General features: G+C 45.7%; 1 protein-coding gene across 1 annotated transcript in view; it reads right to left on the bottom strand.

Annotated features, from left to right (window-relative positions):
- ERICH6 (glutamate rich 6) overlaps positions 1 to 26,906 on the bottom strand; it is a 41,101-nt gene extending 14,195 nt beyond the window's left edge. The window contains exons 1-10 of the mRNA XM_051818716.2: positions 26,353 to 26,906; positions 25,341 to 25,398; positions 19,206 to 19,297; positions 13,905 to 13,964; positions 13,613 to 13,668; positions 13,403 to 13,519; positions 8,000 to 8,113; positions 6,545 to 6,702; positions 6,068 to 6,132; positions 3,710 to 3,852 (exon numbers count right to left, since the gene is read on the bottom strand). Of these exons, the coding sequence (XP_051674676.2) occupies positions 3,710 to 3,852; positions 6,068 to 6,132; positions 6,545 to 6,702; positions 8,000 to 8,113; positions 13,403 to 13,519; positions 13,613 to 13,668; positions 13,905 to 13,964; positions 19,206 to 19,297; positions 25,341 to 25,398; positions 26,353 to 26,857 (1,368 nt within the window). The 5' untranslated portion in view covers positions 26,858 to 26,906. The remainder of the gene's footprint in view (positions 1 to 3,709; positions 3,853 to 6,067; positions 6,133 to 6,544; positions 6,703 to 7,999; positions 8,114 to 13,402; positions 13,520 to 13,612; positions 13,669 to 13,904; positions 13,965 to 19,205; positions 19,298 to 25,340; positions 25,399 to 26,352) is intronic.
- Positions 26,907 to 27,024: the final 118 nt, after the last annotated feature.

The following is a 27,024-nucleotide window of genomic DNA, read 5'->3' as shown; positions in this document are numbered from 1 at the left end:
GGGGTGAGGTGAGAGAATGTCGTCTCCCCCACTTTTTTTATTGCGTCTGCAGGTGCCCTCTCCCCCTTAAGGCTCCGGGCTGGATTCATGGCATGCTCTCCCTCCGGCTATAGCACCAGTGGCACGGATTGCTGCAGTGGGATCTCACCTCAGTCTCCAAAGCTGGTGCTTCCTCCAGCTCTTGGCTGCTGCAGTCGTGTGTCGTGCCTGTGTCTGTGCTGCGTGTCTGCACCTTCCGTGGTGCACACAGGCCCACGGTGTTCCTCTTCCTTTCGTAGAATTTCTACTGTGGTTTTCTAGTTCTTGATTGACAATGACTTCCTAGTGCTGTATGTTGTTCCTTATTCTGCCATCTTGGAATCCCCCAGGTTTTTTTTTTTTTTTTTTTTTTTTTTTTTTTTTTTTATGAGAATCTTTATTATTATGTACAGGGAACTAGACAGTGCACATTTATCCCAGCTTTGTGGCGAGTTCTTTAGCCTTGACCTTTTCCAGCTTGGCAGTGTGATCCATGGATTGGTTAATGGCAGGAGGCACCTTCAGCTGCTGTAGCCGGATATAGTGAGGGCATTTGACAAAATGGGTGAGGTCCCTCTTGGGCTGGATGTGCTGTCCAATGCCAAAGTTCTTAGGTCTTTTCTCAAACACAGGACTTCCCACCTTCTTGGCCCTCTGCTCTTCACGACAGCAGGGGCTGGGGCCACTTCCTTCCCCTTGGCCTTCTTTCCTTTTGACATCTTGGGTGGCTTGACAGAGCCACTGAAAGTCACCCATTTATGATGTATGCCCTTATCAGCCCAGGATGTCCCAGACAGGTAGGCTTAGTGAGAGTCAGAACCAGCAGAATCATAGGCCACAAAATTCCACCATGGGGTTTGGCACTGTGGTGTAGTGGGCTAAGCCTCCACCTGCAGCACTGGCATCTCATATGGGCCCCGGGTCCAGTCCTGGATGCTCCATATTCAATCCAGTTCCCTGCTATTGCACCTGGGAAAGCAGCAGAAGATGGCCCAAATATTTGTTCCCCTGCACCTGTGTGGGAGACCCAGCAGAAGCTCCTGGCTCCTGGCTTTGGATTGGCTCAGCTCCAGCCTTGGCTGCCATTTGGGGAGTGTACCAGTGAATGGAAGACCTTTCTCTCTGTCTCTCCCTCTCTCTCTAACTCTGCTTCTCAAATAAATCTCTCTCTCTCTCTTGTGGGGAGCAAACCGGACTAGACTGTTACTGGAATTAAGACTTATTCTATGCATCTGCTCTCCCATAATATGGCGCTGGGAGAGAAGTAAACAGCTTCCGCACAGCTGCCTCCAGTTCAACCAATAAACTGTAGGACTTGCTATTGATTGGAGGAGAGCAGCGTACTCGGCGTGTGGGCAGCCGAGTTAGGATTGGCGGAGGAGGACTATAAAGGAGGAGAGAGACGGCATGCACGAGGAACATCTATGGGGAACATCTAAGGGAACCCGTGCAGCCCCCGAGAAAGCCAGCCGGCGGTGTGCCGCTCCCCTGCGGAAGTGGGGAATGCGGCCAGGGGGAACTGCCCTTCCACGGAGGTGGAAGGGATAGTAGCCAACCCGGGAAGAACCAGCAGCAAACCCGGGGAAGGCCGAGCAGACGAAAGAACAGCGCAGGGTTCAGTGTTGCTCCTCCACGAAGAGGGGGAGCGACATCTCTCTCTCTCTCTCTCTCACACACACACACACACAAATTCCACCGTGACATCTTCAGAGTCACTCCTTGGGACTTGGTTTGCCAGGTATGAAGTTAACCATTTCTGTCTCAGTGACCTAGTGAGTCCTAACAATGAATACTATATAATACCTCATAAAATATTTTTGAAGGATTAGTTTGCTTTCATTAACTATTCAAAAAAATTTTTTTTACTTACTTGCTTACTTACTTATTTATTTTTATTTGAAAGGGAGAGGGACAGAGACAGAGCCCTTCCTTGACTCACTCTCCAAGCCCCTATAAGAGCTGGGTCAGGGCTAGGCTGAGTCAGGATTCTGAAATCAATTCAGGTTTCCCACATGGGTGGCAGGGACTCACGTACTCCAGTCACCACCTGCTGCCTCTCAGGCTGTACATTAGCAAGAAACTGGAATTGAAGGCAGAGCCAGCATTTGAAGCCAGGCACTCTGATATGGGATACGGGCAACCCAAGCAGCATGCTAACTGCTACAACAAGCACCCATCCTGGAAAGCATATTTTTCCAACTAAGTTTAAGAGTAGATAAAAGTTAACATACACAGGGGCTGGCACCTTTGGTGCCTGCATCCTATATGCGTGCCAGTTCAAGTCCCTGCTGCTCTACTTCTGATCCAGCTCTCTGCTATGCCCTGGAAAAGCACTAGAAGATGGCCCAAGTGCTTGGGCCTCTGCATCTCCATGGGAGACCTGGAAGAAGCTCCTGGCTGCTGGCTTCAGATTGGCCCAGCTCCAGCCATTGCAGCCGTTTGTGGAGTGAACCAGCAGATGGAAGACTTTTCTCATTCTCTCTCTCTGCCTCTGCTTCTCTGTAACTCTGCCTTTCAAATAAATAAATAAATCTTGAAAAAAAGGCTAACATATATAATATGATTACAAGGATGTTAACAGAGACCTATGGAAGGAAAAAGGTCTAGAACACTGTTATCTACTAGAACTTTTTATGACAAGAAAAATGTTCTATGTTGGCACTGCAGTGTGTAACCATTAGTCACACACAGCTGTCTAGGACTTGAGATACACTTAGTGTGACTGAAGCCTTACATTTTAGATTTTATTAATTTTAATGAATTTAAGTTTAAATAGTCATGTATCATACTGCTACCATATTGGGCAGTGCAAGTCTAGCACAGTGCAAGTTCTAACACATGCAGCTATCACATTTTTTAATAGTTGGCTTTTTTTTTTTTAAAGATTTGTTTATTCACTTGAAAGGCAGAGCTACAGAGAGGCAGAGACAGAGAGAATGAGAGAGAGAAAGGTCTTCCATCTGCTGCTTCACTCCCCAGGTGGTCACAATGGCCGGGGAGCTCTGCTGATCCGAAGCCAGGAGCCAGGAGCTTCTTCCAGGTCTCCAATGTGGGCACAGGGGTGCAGAGGCTCAGGGACTCGACCATCTTCTACTGCTTTCCCAGGCCACAGCAGAGAGCTGGTTCGGAAACGGAGCAACTGGGACTCAAACTGATGCCCATATGGGATCCCGGCACTGTAGGTAGCAGCCTTACCTGCTATGCCACAGCGCTAGCCCCCAGCTATCACATTTTAAAATGAAAAGGTTTTAACCAAAACATTTGTTAAGACATTGTTATAAACCTAGAAGAAATCACAAAGCAGAGTCTGTACCAATTCTTTTGGAAAATAGTTAAATGTATCATGTTCTCTAAGCTTCATAAGAACTTTTACAATTTTAGGTAAAATGGATAGCAGGTTTTCTCTTGTGTGTGGAGTCTACTACTTGGCATAAAGTGTGGATGTCATCCTATTTGGTACATAGTTATAAATACTTTCTTCATTGAATTACACTACCCACATGACAATACACTCCTTTTTCCTCACTTTATGATCACTGTCATGAACCCCGTGTTATATGATATTAATATCCTTGTTTTCAAGAAAAACTGTATGTGTATATATAGTATCTACATATGAAGTGAATATGGCAAAATGATCTTTAAACATTGACACAATTTTAAAAATAGTGAGTAAAAATACTTCCATTACCTTTCCACATACACTCTTAGAATCACAGCAAACAATGGATATGCTACTGCTTAGTTGTAGATCAAATAGACTCTCATCAGCTCTCTTTTTTTCTGGGACATCCATGGAAAGTTGATAGGAAATTGTTTTTAAATGCTTTGGATCTAATGGGAAAATAATTACATACATGTTTAGCATTTAATAAACCTTTCTTCTAAAGTATAATTCCAAATACCATTACAAACCATTGATTCACCAGAGTTCTTAAGGAAAAAAATGAGGACCATCATTATGTTAGTAAGGGAGTACTTTTGTTAAAACAAAAATGTGAGGAGAGGCACAGGTGTTTTGGCAAAGCAGATTAAGCCACAGCCTGCGACGCCAACAGCCCAGATGGGCACCAGTTTGAGTCTCAGCTGCTCCACTTCTGATCCAGCTCCCCGGTAATGGCCTGGGAAAGCAATGGAAGATAGCCCAAGTGCTTGGGCCTCTGCACCCATGTTGGGAAACCCTGGAAAAGCTCTGGGCTCCTGCCTTCAGTCTGGCCCAGCCCCAGCCATTGCGGCCATTTGGGGAGTGAACCAGCAGTTGGAAGATCGCTCCCTCCCTCTCTCCCTCCCTCTCTCTTTCTTTCTCTCTCTCTAACGATACCTTTCAAGTAAATAAAAATAAACCTTTAGAAAAAAAGTGAGAACATTCTTTGGTTAAAAGAAGAAAAAGATCCTTTTCACTAAATGGCATTTTTTGGCCTTTAGTTTTGGCGAGAAACAGTATCAAGAAACTTACGTAGTATTAGGGATTTAATTACAAAAAAAATGTGTCTTCTCTAGGTATTTTAAAATTTTTATTTAGTTGGGAGGCAGAGAGAGCAGCGTAGGTCTCCCGCGTGAGTGCAGGAGTTCAACCGTGGGAAGCGTGACTGCTGCCTCCCAGGGGCTTCACTGGCAGGAAGCTGGAGCAGGGATCCGGAACCAGGAGCTAGAGCCTGCAGCGGAACCCAGGCACTCCAGGGCGGGGTGCAGGCACCTTAACCGCTGGGCTACCCTCCTGCTCCCTAAGTGTTTGTTCAATAACTGAGCAGTAAAGGAGGAGCCTGGTGCTCAGAAAGGTTAAGTAATTTACCCAAAATCAGACAGCCTGTAAGAAGAAAAGCAAGGATACAAATTCTAGACTTCTGAGATTTGTTTTTTTTTGTTTGTTTGTTTGAAATGCAATAAACACAGAGAGAGAAACATTTCATACACTGGTTCACTCCCCAAATGACCACAATGGCCACTGCTGGGCCAGGCTGAAGCCAGGAGCTGGGAACTCCATCCAGGTCTCCTACATGGGTAGCAGGGGCCCGCTTGGGTCATCTTCCTCTGCTTTCCCAGGCACGTTAGCAGGGCGCTGGTTAGGGAGTGCAGCAGCCGGGAATCTAATCGGCACCTGGGTATGGGATGCTGTCATGGGAAGCAGTGGCTTAACCCGCTGAGCCACAACACGAGCAGCACCTTCTCCTACAATGATTCTCCAACTGTACCAGTGCTACAGTTATACTGGCCAGTCATACAATGATTCTCCAACTGTACCAGTGCTACAGTTATACTGGCCAGTCATACAATGATTCTCCAACTGTACCAGTGCTACAGTTATACTGGCCAGCCAACCGACAAAACCAGTATATGAAGAAAGTAATCTGATTGATTTTTTTATTTATTTATTTATTTATTTATTTTTTGACAGGCAGAGTGGACGGTGAGAGAGAGAGACAGAGAGAAAGGTCTTCCTTTGCCGTTGGTTCACCCTCCAATGGCCGCCACGGCCGGCGCACCGCGCTGATCCGATGGCAGGAGCCAGGAGCCAGGTGCTTTTCCTGGTCTCCCATGGGGTGCAGGGCCCAAGCACCTGGGCCATCCTCCACTGCACTCCCTGGCCACAGCAGAGAGCTGGCCTGGAAGAGGGGCAACCGGGACAGAATCCGGTGCCCCAACCGGGACTAGAACCCAGTGTGCCGGCGCCGCTAGGCGGAGGATTAGCCTAGTGAGCCGCGGCGCCGGCCCAATCTGATTGATTTTTGACATTTTCCAGACCCAAATTTGAAAACAAAATGGAATGTGTGCATAATCAAACAGGAGCTGATGAACTTGAAAACTCTGCGGCCTTCTATGAAGTGCTCTATAAATGTTGCTAGTTGAATTCAATCAATAATAACAATTAGATGAAGACTAAGAACGCCACAATCCAGATGCCTGAAACACCAGATTTTCTGACCCACTTTGAGTAATGCTTAGAAGTGAAAATTTTCAATATTTTTATAATGTATAGATTTTATCTCTTTTTCAAACATCTTTCTGATGCTGCACAGCTAGTCTATAATATCAGCAGTGATAAACTCACCTTCAGATAAATTTGTGTATTCAGCTTTTTTTGCAAAATTTTTGGCCATTTGTTGCTCTTGTTTTCTACAAAATCAAAAAAACATGGATCAATCAGAGAAGTGGTTTAAACTTAAAATAGAATATACAAATTGTTTTAATCCTTTTACATTTTTATCTGTTATTACTTGTGAATCCAGCCTATCAGGACACAGAGGGTCCCTGCTCTGCTTACTGGACACATTTCTCCAACATAGGACTGCTGAATTATCCTGCTAGTTCAGAGTTCATAAACTACCACTTTCGGTCAGTGAGATCACTGATTTTCTGAGAGCTTTTCAATCTCATGAAATCTGCCAGGCACTGTCATCTGTTTGCTTTGGCCAATTTTTACTTCTTCACAGGGAACACAACTTCAAAATGACACATTCTTAAAGACCAGGGTTCATCGCGCAGGGGGCTCTTCCGCGAAGCTGGCCGGTGGCAGGCCCCCTGTTACCTCCGCAGGGCCTTCTCCTTTGCCTTGAGTCTATCAACTTCACTGCCATGAGATTCGTGGGGGTTGATGCAGATTAATTCAAGATCAGGGCTTTTGTCTCTCTGGTTTTCCTCGTAGATGTAGTCAATCAGATTTTGGAAACGGAGACAACAGGAGGCCTGAGAAACAAAGAGGTCATTTCCTATCATTAGCCCTAGATGAAGATGATCAGAGGGAGCAGGCGCCACACACAATTAAATGGGGGTTGGATACCGCTCTATCATCACTTCTTTTTTCTTTCTGGTAACAGCTTTATTGAGATATAATTCACATCCCACACAATCCACTCTTACAAAAAAGGTACAGTTCCTTGGTTTTTAAGTATGTTCACAAAGTCAGCACAGTCAATTTTAGGACATGAAACCTCTAGCTATTAACAGTCACTTCCCTTCCGTCTCTCCTCCCAGACCCTCAGCAACCACAGATCTGCTCTCTGCTTCTCTAGGTTTGCGTATTTTGTACAGTTCCTATAAGTGGAATCATAAAACATGTGGCCCTTTATGACTGGCGTATTTCACTTAGCAAAATGTTCTCAGGGTGCATCCACATTGTATTACATTTCACTACTTCAGCTTTCATTTTTTGGATGACTATATTTCATTCTATGAATTACCACTCTTAGTTTATTCATTAATCAGTTAATGGACAATTAGGTTCTTTCCACTTTGTGGCCATCATAAATGATACTGTTATGAACACTTATGCATAAGGTTTTGTATGGATCTATGTTGTCAACTTTCTTGGGTACAGATGGGGACTTCAAAAAGTTCATGGAAAATGGAATGAAATAAGTTTATTTTGGTGCAAAAATTTTTGACATTTATGCATATAAGGAGTCTTCAAAAAGATCATGGGGGCAGGTGTTTGGCAGAGTGCTTACCATATCTCTTGGGATGCTGTTATTTCCCATCAGAGTGTCTGGTTTAAGGTCCAGCTCTACTTCTGATTCTAGCTTCCTGCTAATGTGCACACTGGGAGATGGCGGAGATGGCACCAGTACTTGAGTCCCTGCTACCCATGTGAGAGACCTGGATTAAGTTCTGGGTGCCCGGCTTTGGCCTTGCCCAGCCCCAGCTATTGCAGGCATTTGGAGAGTGAACTAGAGGATGGAGGAGCTCTGTCTGTTCTCTCTGCCTGCTTAAACAGATTTTAAAAGCTCATGAAAAATGCAAATCATGGAAGAAACGCACAGATTTCTGTGTCATTGACAATACTTGTTATTATCCTTATAATTATAGCCATCTGATGGCTGTGAAGTAGTGTCCCATTGTGGGAGTGATTTGCCTCTCCCCAGCAGCTGTCATATAGTTCTGAGAATAGCAATGCAGGTGAAAGATACAAGAGAAAATACTACATGTGTTTCAAAATAGTGTTTATATAAAAAAACTTCCTCATTAAACCTGTTTCAAAACTCACATGTTTTTTTGGTTCAGTGCATCTATAGTCAGAGTATATGTCCAAATTGGAAAGAAATGCTTTTAGGTCGCTTCCACAAAATTCACACTCAGGCGATTGCTCCTCCTCTTCTTCCTTCAGAGAGAGAGAGAGAGAGAGAGAAGTGAAGTGGTCCCAGGAGGCCCGGCAGCTGTGAGAGCAGCAGGAGCAGGCCCTGGGCAGGGCCGGTGAATGTCCCGTGGGACATCAGGAGGATGAGTGAGGTGCCAACTTGCTTGTGAACCCTCAGACACCACGGGCACTCCCAGAAATACTTGGTGGGGAACTTTCAGAGGGCTAAGGTTTTAGAAGGCACTAAGCAGCGAGATCAGTGATTCCAGAGTATGCCAGGCAAGCACACACTGGGTTTTCTGCAGAGGGTCTAAGGTGTTCAAACACCGCGGAGTCGTCTTTTAAAAAGGGCCAGATAAGAAAGCGCCCTGTGCCCAGTGTTGTGGTTGAGCAGTGGCCCCTTGGGATGCCTGCACTCCGAATTGGAGTGCCTGGGTTCCGGTCCCGCTCCACTTTCTTTTTTTTTTTTTTTTTAAATGTATGTAAGTTATACAAGTTTCATGTATTTTGTATAAACATATTTAGAAACAGCGATACTCCCTACCCACACTGTCACCATTCCTCCTCCCTCTCCCATTCCCGCTCTTACTTTTTACAGAGATCTGCTTTCAGTCCCACTGACTCTCAGCTCCCCTTCCTGTGAGGCAGCATGATGACCCAAGTACTTTGGTCCCTGCAGCACATGTTGGGTCACTGCATGAAATTCCTGGCTCTTAGCTTTGGTCTTGCCCAGCTCTTGCCCAGCCCTGGCTGTTGCGGGCATTTGGGGAGTGAAAAAATAGATGGAAGATCTCTCTTTCTCTGCGTGTTACTGTCCCTTTCAAATAAATAAATAAAACTTCTCTCTTTCTCTTTCTTTTTAAAATTTATTTGACAGGCAGAGTTAGACAGTGAGAGAGAGAGAGAGAGACAGAGAGAAAGGTCTTCCTTCCGTTGGTTCACCCCCAAAATGGCCGCTATGGCTGGAGCTACGCTGATCCGAAGCCAGGAGCCAGGTGCTTCCTCCTGGTCTCCCATGTGGGTGCAGGGCCCAAGTACTTGGGCCATCCTCCACTGCCTTCCCGGGCCACAGCAGAGAGCTGGCCTGGAAGAGGGGCAACTAGGACTAGAACCCAGCACCCATATGGGATGCAGGCACCGCATCCCATATTAACCAAGTGAGCCATGGTGCCGGCCCCTCTTTTTTTTTTTTTTTTTTTTTTGTAACAGAGAAAGTCTCATAACTACCATGTAGGCCACCATGTACAACCATTAACTCCGTAACATAAATGAGAGTCTTTTCTCAAAGGGATCTGCAGGTTGCAGCTCTGAAATTTCCGTGTGCTGTGATGGCACAGGGATGCGGTGGGGGAGGGGAGGGCCAGTGACTCAGTGAGGGGCTGATATGTTGTGACTGTTCCAGTGATCAGAGGTAATGTCTGTGATGGCAATGTCCTGGCCAGGCAAGCAGCCTGGCCTCAACAGTGGCCTCCAGGAAAAGACCCAGATCTGAGCTCCACCAGGGCAGCTGCATTGGCCGTGGAAACCATCTTCTTGGTTTTTTTTTAAAGATTTATTTTATTTATTTGAAAGGCAGATTTACAGAGAGAGAAAGACAGAGGTCTTCCATCTGCCGGTTCACTCCCTAAATGGTGGCAATGGCCAGGGCTGTGTCTCCCATATGGGTTCAAAGGCCCAACTACTTGGGCCATCCTCCACTGCTTTCCCAGGCCATCAACAGAGAGCTGGATAAGAAGTGGAACAGCAGGGTGAATCTTGAACTGCTCACACCCATATGGGATGCCAGTGTCACAAGTGGAGGCTTAACCTACTATGCCACAGTGCTTGTCCCAGGAAATCATCTTCTGAGAGTGACAAAAATGCCCAACATGGAGCTAGAGATGGCCAGTTCAGTCAGGATTTCACTATCCCAGAGTAACATCTACTGTTTTTGTTGTTGTTGTTGTTGTTGTTATTTATTTTTTGACAGGCAGAGTTAGACAGTGAGAGAGAGAGAGAGACAGAGAGAAAGTCTTCCTTCCGTTGGTTCACCCCCCAGATGGCTGCTATGGCTGGTACGCTGCGCCGATCCGAAGCCAGAAGCCAGGTGCTTCCTCCTGGTCTCCCATGCAGGTGCAGGGCCCAAGCACTTGGGCCATCCTCCACTGCCTTCCCGGGCCACAGCAGAGAGCTGGACTGGAAGAGGAGCAACCAGGACAGAATCCAGCACCCCAACCGGGACTAGAACCCAGGGTGCCAGCGCCGCAGGCAGAGGATTAGCCTAGCGAGCTGTGGTGCTGGCCAACACCTATTGTTTTTAAGTCATTGAATCCACCCAACAGAGACTACTGCACACTGCTGAAAGCAGAATGCTTGGAGAGTAAAGTCTTGTGATAGAGAATCGTGATGAAAAGTCCAGCACAGCTGTTACATGATGGAGCAGGGCAGAAAGAGAGCTTAGCAGTGCCAAGCCCTCTATGAGCTGTTCCCTACAAGGAACCTGGTAGTGACCACCTCAGCTCATAGCCCCTTCACTTTACCTAGGGGTGAAGCAAGATGGACATGCTTCCGTAGACTACGAGCCGGGATTGGAATCCACACCTGAAGAGGCTGTGGCTGGAGAAGGAGCTGGGATGCAGGTGCTGCTGTCCCTGAATTGGACTAGCATCAACCCTACCTCTGCAAGGGTTGCCTGGGAAGCCAGAGGAGCCATCGCAGGGATGTTTCCCCGCAGGAGAGGCCACAAGGCCTTTCTCATGTTCAGGTCCATTTCAGGGTATCAGGGAAAAAAAGACAGCTCGAGAGACTTCTCAGGATAGAAGAAAACAAATTCCAGCTCATAGGCAGGCATTTAGCCTAGGGGTTAAGACACTGGTTAAGATGCCTGTATCAGGCTGGCACTGTGGCGCAGTAGGTTAATCCTCTGCCTGCAGTGCTGGCATCCCATATGGGTGCTGGTTCGAGTCCCAGCTGCTCCACTTCTGATCCAGCTCTCTGCTATGGCCTGGGAAAACAGTAGAAGATGGCCCAAGTGCCTTGGGCCCTAAACTGCCTGAGAGACCCAGAAGAAGCTCCTGGCTCCTGACTTCAGATCAGCCCAGCTCTGGCCTTTGCAGCCATTTGGGGAGTGAACCAGCAGCACATGGAAGACTTTTCTCTCTGTATCTCCCTCACATTGTAACTCTACCTCTCAAATAAATAAGAAAAATGTTTTTTTAAAAAATGCCTGCATCACGGTAAAAAAAAATGAAATTCTGTCATTTGCAACAAAATGGATGAAACTGGAAACAACATACTTAGTGAAATAAGCCAGTCTCAAAAGGACAAATACCATATGTTCTCCCTGATCTGTGGTAACTAATGGAGCACCTGAAATGTAATCTATATAAGTGAAATTGACACTTTGAGATGAGATGACTTTGAACAGCCCTTGTCTTGACCGTTGAGTGGCAGGTTTTTTTTTTTTTTCATACAATTTGTTGAACTCTTTACTTAGTATAGAGTTAATCATATGTGTATAAAGTTGATTGAAAATAGATATTAGTAAAAAATAAGAATGGGAATAGAAGGAGGGGTGGGAGTGGGAGTGGGAGGGCGGATACAGTGGGAAGAATCACTATATTCCTAAAATTGTGTTTATGAAATGCATGAAGTTTGTATTCCTTTTTAAAAAAAGATTTATTTATTTATTTGAATGCCAGAGTTACACAGAGAGAGAAGGAGAGGCAGAGAGAGAGAGAGGTCTTCTATCCGCTGGTTCACTCCTCAGTTGGCCACAATGGCCGGAGCTGTACTGATCTGAAGCCAGGAACCAGGAGCTTCCTCCAGGTCTCCCACATGGGTGCAGGAGCCCAAGAATTTGGGCCATCTTCTACTGCTATCCCAGGCCATAGCAGAGAGCTGGACCAGAAGTGGAGCAGCCAGGACTCAAACTGGTGCCCGAAGTTTGTATTCCTTAAATAAAAGGTTTCTGGGGAGAGGGGGAAGATGCCTGCATCACATTTTGAAGAGCCTGAGTTTGAGACCTGGCTCTGGTTCCTCATTCCAGCTTCCTGCAAGTGTAGACTCTGCGAGGCAGGGTAGCTCAAGGAGTTGGGTCCCTGCCACCCACGTGGGAGACCTAGAATGTGTTTCCAGCTTCTAGCTTTCTCTCCAGTCCAGCCCTGACCATTGTGGGCATTTAGAGAGTAAATCAGCAAATGGGTACTCTCTCTCTCTTTCTTTCTCTTTCAAATAAATAAAATAAATTCATTTAAAATAACACTGCTAGAAATATTTTCATCTTGAGTCTGTAGGGTGATCAGAAAGTTTGGAAACCTAGCTAACTATGTATTGATTTTACATTACATGAATATTTAATGTGTTGCCTCATCAGAATTGCATAGTTCAGTGTGCTGTACAAAGTGTCAGTGAACACCACCGTAATGCAGCCACAAAGTCTTTCCCCCAGTCCATGCACATGCATCTGACACCTGCTGTCTCTCATGGTGTCTCTTATTGTCAGTGTATAAACCTCTCCCTTAACGCACCCCAGAAGAAGTCAAGGATTCAGATCCGGGGAGTGTGCAATTCTCCCCACAGGGCTAGGGGTCCAAACTAGGTTTGAAAACAGCCATTCCACCAATACGTCAACACACATGAGTCTGGTGTAGGGGCTGGTGCACTATCTCTAGGAATTATGGAAGTGACGAACAGTCACCCTTGCAGGTGTTAAATCATCACATTCTGTAACTGGGTGTGGCAAACATTCACCTGTGTTTCCAGGCTCTGTGGCCACAGTTATTGGTTGAATTGTGTCCCCAAAAAAGATATGTTGAAGTCCTAAGCCCTGATACCTGTGAACGTGACTATGTTTGGAAATACTTGTACGGTCTTTGCAGATGTCACCAGGTTAAAATGAGGTTATTAGAGTGGGCCCTAATCTGGTAAGATGGGTGTCCTTAGGTAGGGGGACGTTTGGACACAGGGAACGCCAGGACAGCTGAGGCAGCTCCACAGGAGGCAGCAGCAAGCAGAGGAATGCCAAGGACGGCCGACTACCACCAACGCGAGGAAGGGCCAGGACAGATCTTACAGCATCGGCCCTGTCCAGACCTTGATTTTCCACCTCTGTCCCCTCTTGCTTCCATTGGCTTAGGCCATCCAGTTGCTGGTGCTCTGTTTCACATCTATGGAGACTGAAACAGCCACCCTAGGTGTTATTCCAAATGAATGAGCTCTCTGCTGTTTTTTTTTTTTTTCTTTAAAATATGTTTAACATCCATGGTGCACATCATGATATGGCTTTTAGGTTAATTTTTTAGAATAATAATGCAAACTGTGGATTGAAATTACCTTGAAGTTAATGTCTAAGTTGGAAGTCTCCTTTTTGTATGCCAGAATGGGCGGCAGCCCGATGCTGGGTAATGTTCTTAGAGAAGGCTCAAAGAGTGTCATGAAGTCTTCCTGAAACTAAATCAGAAACACGCACACAGAAGCCGAGGAGTGAGCACGCTTTTCTACAGTAAGAACAGTGTACAGGTTGATGTACTGACCACTTCTTACCTCTAGCTCATTTAAAATATTGAGTTTTGACTCTTCTGGGTTAATCACCCACTTTGCTGAAGAGAAAGGATACATTTAGCAGGAGAGTTTGAAACCTTTGTGCTGTGCACTTCATTTTCTCTGGTTTTCCTCGCCACCCCAAGCTCTTAGCCCACCCCATACTCACTATTGAGAGACCCTGACCCCTGCATTTCTGCACACATTCTTGCTCCTCAGGGCAAGTTAAGGCTGCTTTCCCACTGGTAACTGGCCTTTGCCAGCAAAAGGGGGACGAGGCCCAGCACCCGTTTACCTCTTAACTTAGCAGCCTGGCTTTCAGGTTCAGCTTCCTTCTCTGCCTGGGCTTTCTTCTCTGTAAAGAGAGTGTATGTTTGTCATCAATCTTGACAAAACAGAAAAGGAGTGAGATACACAGGAGGAAATACATGGCTCACACAGATAGATGTCCTGACAGTGTTTCTGCCTTTTCCCATTAACGTTGTGCCAACAGTAAGGATCAGAGGAAGTTCACCACACTCTGCATCACATGTAAAATTGCTTCCCCATTCCTTTTTTCTAAAGCAGATTTACTTATTTATTTGAAAGGCAGAAATACAGAGAGAGAAGGGGGGAGACAGAGAGAGAAAGAGAGAGAGAGAGAATCTTTCATCCACAGTTCACTCCCCAAATGGTCGTAAGGGCTAGGGCTGGGTTAAGTTGAAGTCAGGAGCCAGGAGATTCCTCTGGGTCTCCCACCTGGTTTCATGGGACCAAGCACTTGGGCCATCTTCTGCTGCTTTACCAGCTGCATTAGCAGGGAGCTGGATCAGAAGTGGAGCATCTGGGACTTGAACCAGCATCCATATGGAATGCTAGCACTGCAGGCAAAGGCTTAACCTTCCCTATTTCTTTCTAGCCCTAGGATACTACTAGGAATATTTTAATTGTTTATAATATTTTAATTGTTTTGTGCTTTTTTAAATTAAAAAATATGTATTTTATTTGAGAAGCAGAGAGCGAGCGAGCTCCCATGCATTGCTCACTCCCCAAATTCCCACAAGCTGGGACTGGGCTAGGCCAAAGCTGGGAGATGGGAACTCAGTCCTGGTCTCCCATATGAGTGGTGGTTGAGCCATCACCTGCTGCCTCCCAGGGTCTGCCTTGGTGGGAAGCTGGAATGGGAGCCAGAGCTGGAATCAGATACAGGCACAGATATGACACTCAGGCACCCTAACAGATGTCTTAACCACTAAGCTACACACCCATTCTTACTTTCTGCTTATTAGAAGTGCCACATGTCTACTCTATGCCTGTTTTTCTGATAGGTTTTTTTCAGGTAAGGGAGTTCTAGGGGTGGGTAGGGGTCCAGTTCAAGATAGTGAATCAAACCACCAGGATTACAGCCTCTGTGGATTCCAGAGAGGCAATGGAAATGAGGAGAAGGCCATCAACACATCCACAACTTTGAACAAATGTCTGAAAGATTTAAAACAAGTGGGATTGGCATGAAGAAAAACTAATCAGAGCAGCCTCCAAGGCCAGAGGCAAAGGAGGGGGCTACTGAGATGTAAGGGACCTATTTTCTCAGGAGTTCAAGTTTGCTGTTGGGGAGAGAGGCTTCAGAAAGTTATCCATGTGGGGTGTGTGTAGGTGTGTGTATGCATGTGGGCAGTGTGATGTGAAGAATCTGAAAAAAATTTAAACCTGTATTAGGCATCTTGTCCAACAGAAATGCCATGCACAAAGATTTTCACTAAAACTTATTTACCATAAGTACTGCTTCTCTTTCAATTAACAATTCTGTCTTGAAGTCATCTCTCTCTCTTTTCTTTATAAGCTTACAAAAGCAGCCAAACTGCACCTTCAACACTTATTTTAGAAATTTTTCAGCCAGATATCTAACAAGCTAGTTGTACCTCCCACAAAACACTGGAACAGAAGCACGGTTCCCCCGAGTTCCTTGTCACTTTATGACACGGCTGGCCTTTCCTCCACTGTCCAACAATACGTTCTTCATTCCCGTCTGAGACCACGTCGGAATGCTCTTAACCGTGCGTAGTGTTACTGTTCTGATCTTGACCACTCAGACGTTCTCTAGGAATAGAAGGCTTTCTGCACAGCTTTCTTTTCCTGAGCCCTCAGGAGAATTGATTATATGCAATAAGATACAGTATAATTTCCACCTACCCTACTGTCAAAAAATTTAAAAGAATGACAGCACCAAGTATTGGGAAGGGTAGGGAAAAAGAAACCTCAGTATCTCTCTTTTAATAGAAACATACATGGAGTTAGCACTTAGGGAAGGTGATGATTAAAATGCGTAACTTTTCACCCAATAATACCACTTTATTGGCACCTGTCTTAGAGAAATTCTTGGATGCACACACACACACACACACAAAGGAGTAAACAGTGTAACACTGTGGAAGTGAGAATGTGGGGAGTGACTTTATGTATTGGCTGAGAGTCTTTAAAGTTTTAAATTCTGAGAGAGAGAGAGCGAGAGCGAGAGCGAGCGAGAGAGAGAGAGTGCGCTTCTATCTGCTCTTCACTTCCCAAATGTCTGCAACAGCCAAAAACCAAGCCAGGCAGAACCAGGAGCTAAGAACTCAACCCAGGTCTCCCGTGTGGGTGACAGGGAAGTGGTGTTCCGAGCCACTCAGGCTATCACCTGCTCCCCGTCATGATCTGCATCGGTAGGAAGCTGGAATCTGGAACCTGAGGTCGGAACTGATGTGGAACTCCAGTACGGAGTGTCGGTGTCTTCATCAGTATCCTCACTGCTAGGCCGAATACCCTTCCTGGGAATCTATAAAGAACTGCACATCTAACAACTGCACATCCATTCTACACACTGTTGTGCAACAATTGAAAGGATCGAGGAGGATCTGTATGTACTGACCTGATAAAATTTTCAAAGTGTGTTATTTAGTGGAAAAGCAAGCAGAACAACACATTCGGTGGGATACCATCTATGTAAATAAAAACCAAAAAGGACCAAACTACTGCCTGTACTTCTGTGAGTATATGGGTAGAAAAGCTTAGGAAAGAAATACACCAACAGGATCATAGTGATGACTTCTGAATTTGGGGGTAATGGTCAAAAGAATCAATTTTACTTATTTTTACTAAAAAAAAGACTACATTTCAGTATACAATTATACCATTAAAAGCTTACCAGTGAAATGGAAATGGAGGGCATGATTCCATTTCTGCTCTGTACTTATTTCAATTCCCTGCTCCCCCTGTCCCTTGAGATCATCCAATCAGCTGTCTATCGCCATAGAGGCAGGTGCTATGGGCATCACCCTAGATCTACCAGTCAGCCCTAGGTCCTCACCTCCATGGCTTCTAAGTGACCTTTGACCCAGCTATCATTCCCTGCTCATTAAGACACTTGCTTTCTTTTTTATTTTTAAATGATTATTGATATAATTCAGTTTATTATATAATCATAATATTTATTTCTTTTAATTCCATATTTTGTCATCCCATCCTGCTTTATTTTTGATTACTATTTTATTTATTTGGAAGAGTTACAGAGGGAGGTAGATACAGAGAGAGAGAGAGAGAGAGAGAGAGAGAGAGAGAGATCTTCCATCTGCTAGTTCACTCCCCAGATGGTCACAATAGCCAGAGCTGAGCTGATCTGAAGCCAGGAGCCAGGAACTTCCGGGTCTCCCACGTGGGTGCAGAAGCCCAAGCACTTGGACCATCTTCTACTGCTTTCCCAGGCCATAGCAGAGAGCTGGATCTGAAGTGAAGCATCCAGGACTTGAACTGGTGCCCATATGGGATGCCAGTGCCGCAGGCCAGGGCTTTAACCCCCTGAGCCACACCGCCGGCCCCATTATGCTTCCTTTCTTGGCTTCCAGGACCCTTTACTGGATTTCCTTCTGCATCACTGGAAGCTGTTCTTAGTCTCCATCTCGTGTACCTGACTTCACAAAGCAGTGCCCCAAGGCTCCATCCTTGGACCCTTGCTCCTTCGCCAACTTTCCTGAGCCGTCAGTCGTCATTAAAATTCGCTGGAGAGCGTCATTCCTCTGCGCCCCCCTCCAGGGACTTCTCACTTCACTCCCAGGGAGATGTGGTCCTCACTGTTTCCGCCGTCTCATCCCCTGGGATCCTCCTGCTGCCACAGTGGCCTCCTTACTCTGGAAGGAGGCCCTCACTGTTCCCCTGGCTGGCTCATTCTCTCACTTCCTTCAGGTTTTTTCTAAAATACTGCAGCTTCCCAGAGATTGCCCTGCACACCCCATGTGAGCTAAGAGTCCTTCCGCGCTGACACTCCACCCCCTTCCCTGATTTTTCTCTTTTGTACTTATGTCATTGAATGTATTATGCATATACTTACTTATTTTGTGTGTTATTTATCTCACCCTTACCTCCACCTCTCACACTGTAAGATTACTGAGGCACAAGATCTAATCGCTTTGCTCACTGCTGGTTTCCTAGAACAGGGCTTGGTGGATGGTGGGTATTCAATAAGCATTTGCTGAATCAGTGCCATAACATAAAACCTGATATAGAGGTTGGACAGAAAGGCTTCTCATAATTATTACACCTGAGGAATATGTGGGCATATGTTAAATTTTTAAATTTTTACATTATGTCTTAATGGTTTGATATTTACAATGTACATACAAGGGAGCCTATATTTTTTTTAAAGTTAAAGGCAGAGTTACAGAGAGAGAGAGAGGAAGAGACAGCAAGAGAGATCTTCCATCCACTGGTTCAGTCTCCAAATGGCCACAATGGCCAGTTCTGGGCAAAGTGGAAGCCAGGAGTTTGGAACTCCATTCTTCATCTCCCACATGGGTACAAGGGCCCAAGCACTTGGCCCATCTTCCACTGCTTTCCCAGGTGCATTAGCAGGGAGCTAGGTCAGAAGCCGAGCAGCTGGCTTGAGCTAGTGCTCCAGTATAGGATGCTGGCAAGGCAGGTGGTGCCACAACACTGGCCCCACCAAGGAGCTTCAGAATGTTCATAGAAGAATGGAAGGAAAAGATAAGTGGGGACAAGTGTTTAGTGTGGTGGTTCAGACTGGGTTTGAGTTCCTGCTCTGCTCCCATTGCTAGTTTCCTGCTAGTGTACTTCCATGTGGGAGACCTGGATTGAGTTCTGGCTCCTGGCTTCAGCCTGGCCCAGGCTTGGCTGGCGCAGGTATCTGGGGACTGAACCAGCAGAGGGGAGCTCTGTCTTCCAAATAAATAAAATTAAATTAAAAATATATTGTGCATTTTCTATGAATTTTTTGAAGTCCTCTTGTATATCATTTCTGTAATAAGAAAATAAAGGTATGTATATGTATATGTATGTATGCCAAGAAAATAAAGGTATGTATTATTTCTTGATGTGAGCAGAAACACTACCATTTGTCAATAGTAATGCCGTGGTGTTTAGAAGTGCAATCTCATTCTGATCCTCATAGCAACACCGTGATAATGTGACTGTTACCAAGAGAAACAGATTCAGGGAGGTTAAGCAGCTTGCCCAGTGTCATTGTACTGGGGTTGGGATTCAAACCTAGATCTCCTGACCTTCCACAACTGTGATGTTTCCAGTGCACAGGCCCACCTCCTGGCCAGAGCTAAGAAATCAAACTACTCACGTGTGTGCTTTTTATCAGCCAGTTCTTGAAGCCAGCTTTCTTCTGTTTGAACTGATGTTTCAATTCCCGGATACAAATTCTGATAAAGAGCACTGAAATTTAAGCACAATATTAGTTTCCAGTATATACATATGGTTGTTAGCAAGTCTTCTAAATACAGTATGTTTGACAATCAAATAACAAGTGCACTCGGAAGATCCTAATTCTATGTTCTCTGAAATATTTTCTTACATTCTTATTTCTTCTGTAACACTAGGCACAGTGCATTTGCATCACATCTATTCTTTGGAAAGTATTCCTTTCTAAATCCCACAGGCTCCCAGTACCATATCATCTCCCTCGGGTGGTGAATTACTACTACTGTGTCTGTGTGAGGGTGGTGGTGGTTGTAGTAGTTACTTGAACTTAAACTGTTCACTTTCAACAGCTTAAAAATACTACAAACTTTTAAAAGAGCTGTTAAATGTATTGTAATTAGCCTATTATCTTTATAAGTAGTTATTTATTAATGATGCAATAGGAAAGTAGACATCTGCTGACTTTACTAATTAAAATAAGTCTTACATGATAATAAGGAAACAATATTGCCTTTAAAGCTTCTTTGCCTCTTTGAATTTCAAGTTTTTGAATAATTTGTTGGATCTTGAAACATTACCATGTTTATTTGGTTTGGGATCGCTAGCTTTTCACCTTTCTCAGTTCTGTCATGTCTCCACCTTTCTTTTTCATACTTCATCCCATGGCTCCAGGAGATCCAGCCCAATTGGTCTGAGCCTACCAAGGCAGCCACAGGTGGGACTTGAAATCCAGGAAATCTGTAACAGGGTAACTTTCCAGGTGATAATTTTGTATGGCCTGGCAGTGCTGTTATGAAGATCCAAATTGTCCTTGGCAGAAAGATGTCCCCTGCTCCTGCCCTTGCTTCATTGCATCAGTGAAGTGCTCTGTTTTGTTTTTCATCCTGAAATGAGTGTGTCTTCTAGCAGGGGAAGAACTTCTCTGCGGAGGCCACCTGTGCCAGTCTCTGGGGGATTCCTGTTTATCTCACCTCCCAGAGAAATAAGTTATGGGGATGCCAAGTTAAGAGGCATTAAAGAGGAATCCCTAGACAACATTTAATGTTTTTGTTTTCCAAATCAATGGTTAACAAAATCAATATATTATTTGGTTAGATATCTACCTTCCTTAAACCAACACCAGAGACTGTTTCTGAAATTCTGTGTAAAGATGGAAGACAGAAAGAAGATTATAACAAAATTTAACATTTACTGAGAAGGTACTACCCAGTGTGTTGTGTGTGTATACTATATATATATATAGTAGTTACTTGATATATGTAACTTCATTTATCTCTAGAAAAGGAAATCAAAGAAACTATTAACATTTCCTTTCTGCAGGCAAGGAAACTGAATATCATGGAGATTAGAGAACCTTTCAAAAATCACAGGGGTCCTTGTTTGGCTCCAAAACCTGTGTTTCTCCACATTTCTCTGCCTCTTAAAGATTGCCTAATTGACTACCAAAATAGTAGTACAACAATGAAAAATAGAAGTTGCCCAACATTGATTGCATTTTAATGAATTTTTAGGACATATTTATTTGAAAACACTCATAATCTCACCAAATTCACCAGAGATTGCTTTCAAATATAAAAACACTTTTTAAGGAAGATTTGTAGTGAGGAAGTAGGGACTTTGATCTTGGAAAGAGGCTCCCACAGATTAGAAATCATGTAATAGGCACTTCCAGGTCAATATGGCAGCTGAACACACAATCCTCCTCTGCCTTCCAAGATCTTACTGAACAAACAGCCCCAGAAAACATGAGTAGACAAGTGATACTGAAGAAAAGAAAGCCTTACAAGGAAGAAAATAATAAGTGGCTGTAGGCTGATGGAAAAGCAGAGCAGAGTATGCCACAGCTCATGACGAGAGAGGTAAGGAAGGTTTTTCCAAAGGGAATCCCTGAGAAGTTTCCATAGCCACTCAACCAAACACAGCGAGGAAGGATCTGGGGACTCGTCTGAGCAGTTCAAGGAGTAAGCTTGGGACAGCTGGCCAGGCAGGCCCTCGTCTCTCCCCTTCTACAGGCAGATGGCAGCAGCTGTCTTTACTTACAAAGGAGAAAACAGTGGGCAACCTTCCTGGGGAGATGTTAGCCCTGAAAGAGAAGCAGGCAGAGTATGACTTGCTTGGGGTTTGCCCAACAGGGTTGGGTGTGAAAGGAGGGACATTGCACTCACGAACAACTCCAGCCATACACAAAAAGTATCCTTGTCCTAACTCCGGTAATAGTAGGGGTCCCAGCTGGACTGTTTCCTACCCAGACACTGCAGGAAGCTGGCCTTGATATGCTCCACCCAGCTGCACAAGGCTTCTAATAAACACTTGCCTGCCAGGCCTGCCTGGAAGCAGGACCACTCAGTGGCAGGAAGCTTCCATTCGAGCTTCCTTCCATTCACCTACAAACATGAATGGAAAACCAAGGATTACCAGTTACTTAAGGGGAGCCAATACCATGGAAGAGGAGGAGCAAGATAAACAAACCTAACAATTAACCCTTAGAGGAAAAAGAACCAAGATAAAGAACAAAGGAGAACTTTATAGTATAGCACCTTCAAATAGATGAAGCACACACACACACCAAACTATTTTGAACAGCATCCATCTGAGAACAAGAACTGATTATTGGAAATTATAAATAGGAATTCCCAAATAAAAAAAATTCTGTGCACAGGCTACATGCACACAAATGTCATAAAGTTTGAAGATATGAAACATATAAAGACAAAATTGTGAAACAGAATCTGTCTAAGAGACCCGTCAGCCACTAGTAGGAGTTCTGAAGGAAAGGAGAGGCAACGAAGGGCAGGAAACACTCGACTCTGAGAAAGGTGTGAGAAGCAGACTGGTCAGAGAAACTGGACACGAGTAGGCAAGGAAGCAAGACCTGCAGAGCTTTGAGGGAAAATGGCTTTAAACCTGTTCTCTTACACTCATTCATATTATATTCAAAGGCATATTTATTTATTTAAAAGGCAGAGTTATAGATAGAGAGGGAGGGAGGGAGGGAGATACAGAGAGAGAAAAAGATCTTTCATCTGCTGGTTCACTCCCCAAATGGCTGCAATGACCACAATGGCCTGTGGCTGGGCCAGGCCAAAGCCAGGAGCCTGGAACTCCATCTGGGTCTTCCATATGGGTGGCAGGAGCCCAAACACTTGGACCACTTTTCGTTATTTTCACAGGTGAATTAGCAGGGAGCTGGTGCTATTATGGGATGCCGGCATTGCAGGTGGTGGCTTAACCTGCAGTGCCAGCCCCAAGACTGGTTTGTATTATTAATAAAATATGAGGGCAAATGAAGAAATCTCCAAGTAGACAGGAACTCAGGAATTTGACTACCTACGAGACCCACAAAAAATCTACAGCATTTTTCTAACAAAAAGAAAAGGAAAAGAATAAAGAAGGTAATATGGGAATCAAGAAAGTGTGGCTATTGAACCCACACTAGAGAAAGTGAAGCCAGCTAAACACAACTGAGAGTTGAAATGTTCACTTTTTAGGAGACAAGTTTTACAGATATAGCATTAAATTTCTTGTCCATGAATCCAATCACATTTCTTTCTTTTTAAAAAAATGTTAATTTACAGGGCAAGTGCTGTGGCGCAGCGGGTTAACGCCCTGGCCTGAAGCGCTGGCATCCCATATGGGCGCCAGTTCTAGTCCCGGCTACTCCTCTTCTGATCCAGCTCTTTGCTATGGCCTGGGAAAGCAGTAGAAGATGGCCCAAGTGCTTGGGCCCCTGCCCCCATGTGGGAGTCCTAGAGGAAGCTTCTGGCTCCTGGCTTCGGATTGGCGCAGCTCCAGCCGTAGCGGCCAGTTGGGGAGTGAACCATCAGATGGAAGACCTCTCTCTCTCTCTCTCTCTCTCTCTCTCTGCTTCTCCTCTCTCTGTGTAACTCTGACTTTCAAATAAATAAATAAATCTTTCTTAAAAAAATGTTAATTTTCATCAGCTCAAAAGAGAGAGCTAGAAAGCGAGTTGCAAGAGGGCAAACACTTTCAACCACTGGTTCATTCCCCTAATACCTGCAACAGCCGGGACTAGGCCATGCCAAAATCAAGTGCCAGGAACTTAGTCCAGGTCCCCCACAAGGATGCAGGGGCCCAAGCACCCGAGCCATCATCTCCTGCCGCACAGGACACGTTAGCAGGAAAATACTCTGGAAGTGGAGCCGGCAGAACAAGAACCAGCTCTCTAACGTGCAACACAAGTGTCCTACAGGGAGGTTTAACCTACTGCGACACAGTGTCTGTCAGTCATACTATTGGTTTCTTTCTTTTTAAAAAAATTATTAATTCATTTCAAAAACAGAATTAGATACACACACACACACACACACACACAGATCTTCTGTCTGCTGGTTCACTCTTCAGATGGCCACAACAGCCAGAACTGAGCTAGGCTGAAGCCAGGAACATGGAACTCCATCCAGGTCTCCTACATGGGTGGTATGAGACAAGTTCTCGGGCCATCATCAACTACCTTCCCAGGCATATCAGCAGGAAAGTGGATCAGAGGTGGGGTTTAGCCTACAGTGGAACCAGCATTCTGATAAGGGACACTGGCAGCCCAAATGGCAGCTTAACTTGTGGTGTAACGACACTTACCCCCAATTTTTCACTTTCTACTTGTCATTACTGCTTTTAATTCAAAAGGCAGAGAGACATAAAGAGTTCCCATCTCTGGTTCACTCCCCAAATTTCCAAATCACTGGGTCTGGGCAAGGCTGAGCTGGGAGCCAGGAACTCAGTCCAGGTTCCCATGTGGCAGGAACCCACTTACTTGATCCATCACCTGCCTCCCAGAGTGCATGTTATCAGGAGCAGAGCTGAGACCTGAACCTGGGCACTCCCGTGTAGGACACAGGTGTCTTAAGTGACATCTTCATCACTAAGCTAAACGCCTATCTCTATACTTAAATTTTTAAACTATAAATATGTTTAAAAAGTTGAGTTAAAAGGACAAAAATGTATAAGTGGGACAGAACAATTCTGCTTAAAAATCTAAAAGTTGCTTATAAAAGTTCAGGAGCAGTCCTGGTGGTGTAGCAGGGTAAGCCACTCCTACACCTGAGGGTTGGTTGGGGTGTGGTTGCTCTGCTTCTGATCCAGCTTCCTTCCGGTGCACCTGAATAGGCAGTGGATGATGGCCCACATGCTAGGGTTCCTGCCAGCTATGTGGGGGCCTGGGATGGAGCTCCTGGCTTCAGCCTGACCCAGCCCAGCTGTTGCAGGCATTCGAGATTTCCCTACTATGTTCCTATCAAACTGTCTGAAGGCTAACAGCAACAATCAGGAGAGAGAGAGAGCGAGAGCAAGAGCGAGTGAGAACAAGAGAGAGAGAGAAAGGCCACGATTACTTTCCCTCACCAAAGGGTGTACCTGGTCATTCTTGCATGCAGTCTATAGAGACCTATGTTCTAAACTTTCACAGCTCTTCCTAGTCTATAGAGACCTATGTTTTCAACTTCCCAGCAGTTAGTGTCCTCCACATGGGCTTGTATTGTTACATGTGACACCGATAAATTGACATGCTAAGTCTATAGCCATGTAACAAGCTAAATAGACAGGAGCTTTCTAAAGCTTCTAACTAGATTTTTCAAAGCGTTATTGAATTTTTTCTTATTTGAAAGGCAGAGAGAGAGAGAGAGAGAGAGAGAGAGGTCTTCATATGCTGGCTTTCTCCCCAAACGCCTTTAACAGCCAAGGCTATGTCAGGCCAAAGCCAGGAGTCTGGAACTCAATTCCAGTTTCCCCTGTAGGTTCAAGGAGGCAACTACTTGAGTCATCACCCACTGCCTCACAGGGTGTACATTAGCAGGAAGTTGGAATTGGAAGAAGTACTAGGACTTGAACTCAGAACTGTGGAAATGGCAATGTGGGCACCACAAACAGTATCTAACTGCTGGACCAATCACCTGCCCCAGTGTTCATTAAAAAAAAAACAACTTTTTTGAATAAATGGTAAATGCCCTGGGTTATTTGATTCTACTTTCTAGAATGTTTATACACGAGGTAAACATTGTCAGCTTAAAAAACGGTGAAATGAAAAGTGAAAACATTCTCTTACCTATCTAAGTTCGCATCAGACACGTCTTTCCTAAATGTATGAAATATTTTAGGAACACCTGTTGAATGAAGCAGGTAAGCATTTAACCTCTTCCTCTAAACCCGTGGTTCTCAAAAGGGCAGTCTTGCCTGCCGCCCTGCCCACCACGCCCCGGAGAAGCAGTGTCTGGATGTGTGTGTGTGTGTGTGTGAGCAGCTGCCAGAGACGCAGCTACACTTTCTGTTACGCACAGAACTGGCCCCTGTCCTCGCCCCAACCAAGAACTTTCCAGAGCAAAACGTCGAAACCCGGGAGCCTGAGAAAGCGCGCTAACTGTCCTGCCTGTCTTTTCAAGGGACTGTGGTGATTCCCGGGAGGGAAGTTAGACACACCAGGGAGGAGCTGTGCATCTTTGCAGGGCTGTCTAGTAGCACAGCATCCTTAAGGTATTACTGCTCTCAGGAGTGACACGAGCACTTGGTACAGAAGTGTGCAAGGGTTTCCATTTTTTTTGCGAAGCATTTCACCCATATCCTAAAGGGTAAATCATCTCGGCAGCTCAGCCAAGATCTGAGGGTTTTTGCGACGAGGCTGTGTGTGTGTGTGATCTGTGTGTCTTTGCAATGAGGCTGTGTGTGTGCCTTTGCGATGAGGCTGTGTGTGTGTGTGCGTGTGTGTGTGATTTGATTGTCTTTGCGATGAGGTTGTGTGTGTGTGTGTGTCTGCGAAGAGACTGTGTGTGTGTGTGATCTGTGGGTCTTTGCAATGAGGCTGTGTGTGTTTTTGCGAAGAGGCAGTGTGTGTGTGTGTGTGTGCGCGCGCGCGGGTCTTTGCAATGAGGCTGTGTGTGTATGTGTCTTTCCGACAAGGCTGTGCGTGTGCGTGTGCGTGTGTGTTTGGGTCCTAGCGACAAGGCTATGTGTGTGTGTGTGTGTGTGTGTGTAGCGGCGGTGCATGCATTTAGCAACCAGACACCGGCTCAGCAGTGTGACGCCTGGCTGCCCTCCAGGCCCAGGTGGACGGGGGGCGGTACTTTTGTGCACGGAGCCGCTGGAGGACGGGCTCGCGCTGGGCGTGTGGCTCCACGTGAAGATCGAAGCCTGGCTGGGCACGGGCGTCGGGCTCAGGCTGGGGCTGACCACGCTGGGCAGGCGCGGGCAGAGTTCCAGCTGGTTGTAGTCTTTGACCTTGTCGAAGTTCAAGGCCGTCCAGAGGTACTCATTGAAGAGCATCCCAGGCACAGTCTGCACAGTGTCCAGCCTCTTCCCAGCTCCGGTGTCCGCCTCCACCTCCGCCTCTGCCTCTGCCTCCGCCGCCTCTTCCTCCTCCACATCCTCCTCCTCCTCTGACCCCTCCTCGGACTCTTTCTGGCCCCCCTCCTCCTCCTCCTTCTCCTTCTCCTCCTCCTTCTCCTCCTCCTCCTCTTTCTCCCTCTCCTCCTCCTTCTCCTCTTTCTCCTTCTCCTCCTTCTCCTCTTTCTCGTCTTTCTCTTCCTCTTCTTCCTTCTCCGGCTTGCCGGAGCTGTGATGTGAGGCCATGGCTGGCGGAGGCGAGTCGCAGCCCTGGCCGCGCGCCAGGCTGTGCGTCCCTCTGTCTCCCAGGGCGACGGCCCGCGCACGGATTTAAAGCGGCAGGCCTCCTTTTGCTGGAGGAATGTAATAATGTCTGGGGCCCCTGGGCAGCTAGCAGCGTAATGAGCTATGAG

The sequence above is a fragment of the Oryctolagus cuniculus genome, chromosome 4, assembly GCF_964237555.1.
Source record: "Oryctolagus cuniculus chromosome 4, mOryCun1.1, whole genome shotgun sequence".
Classification (NCBI taxonomy): domain Eukaryota; kingdom Metazoa; phylum Chordata; class Mammalia; order Lagomorpha; family Leporidae; genus Oryctolagus; species Oryctolagus cuniculus.
Note: the sequence above shows the minus strand (reverse complement) of the source record. Positions and strands in the feature narration are given on the sequence as shown.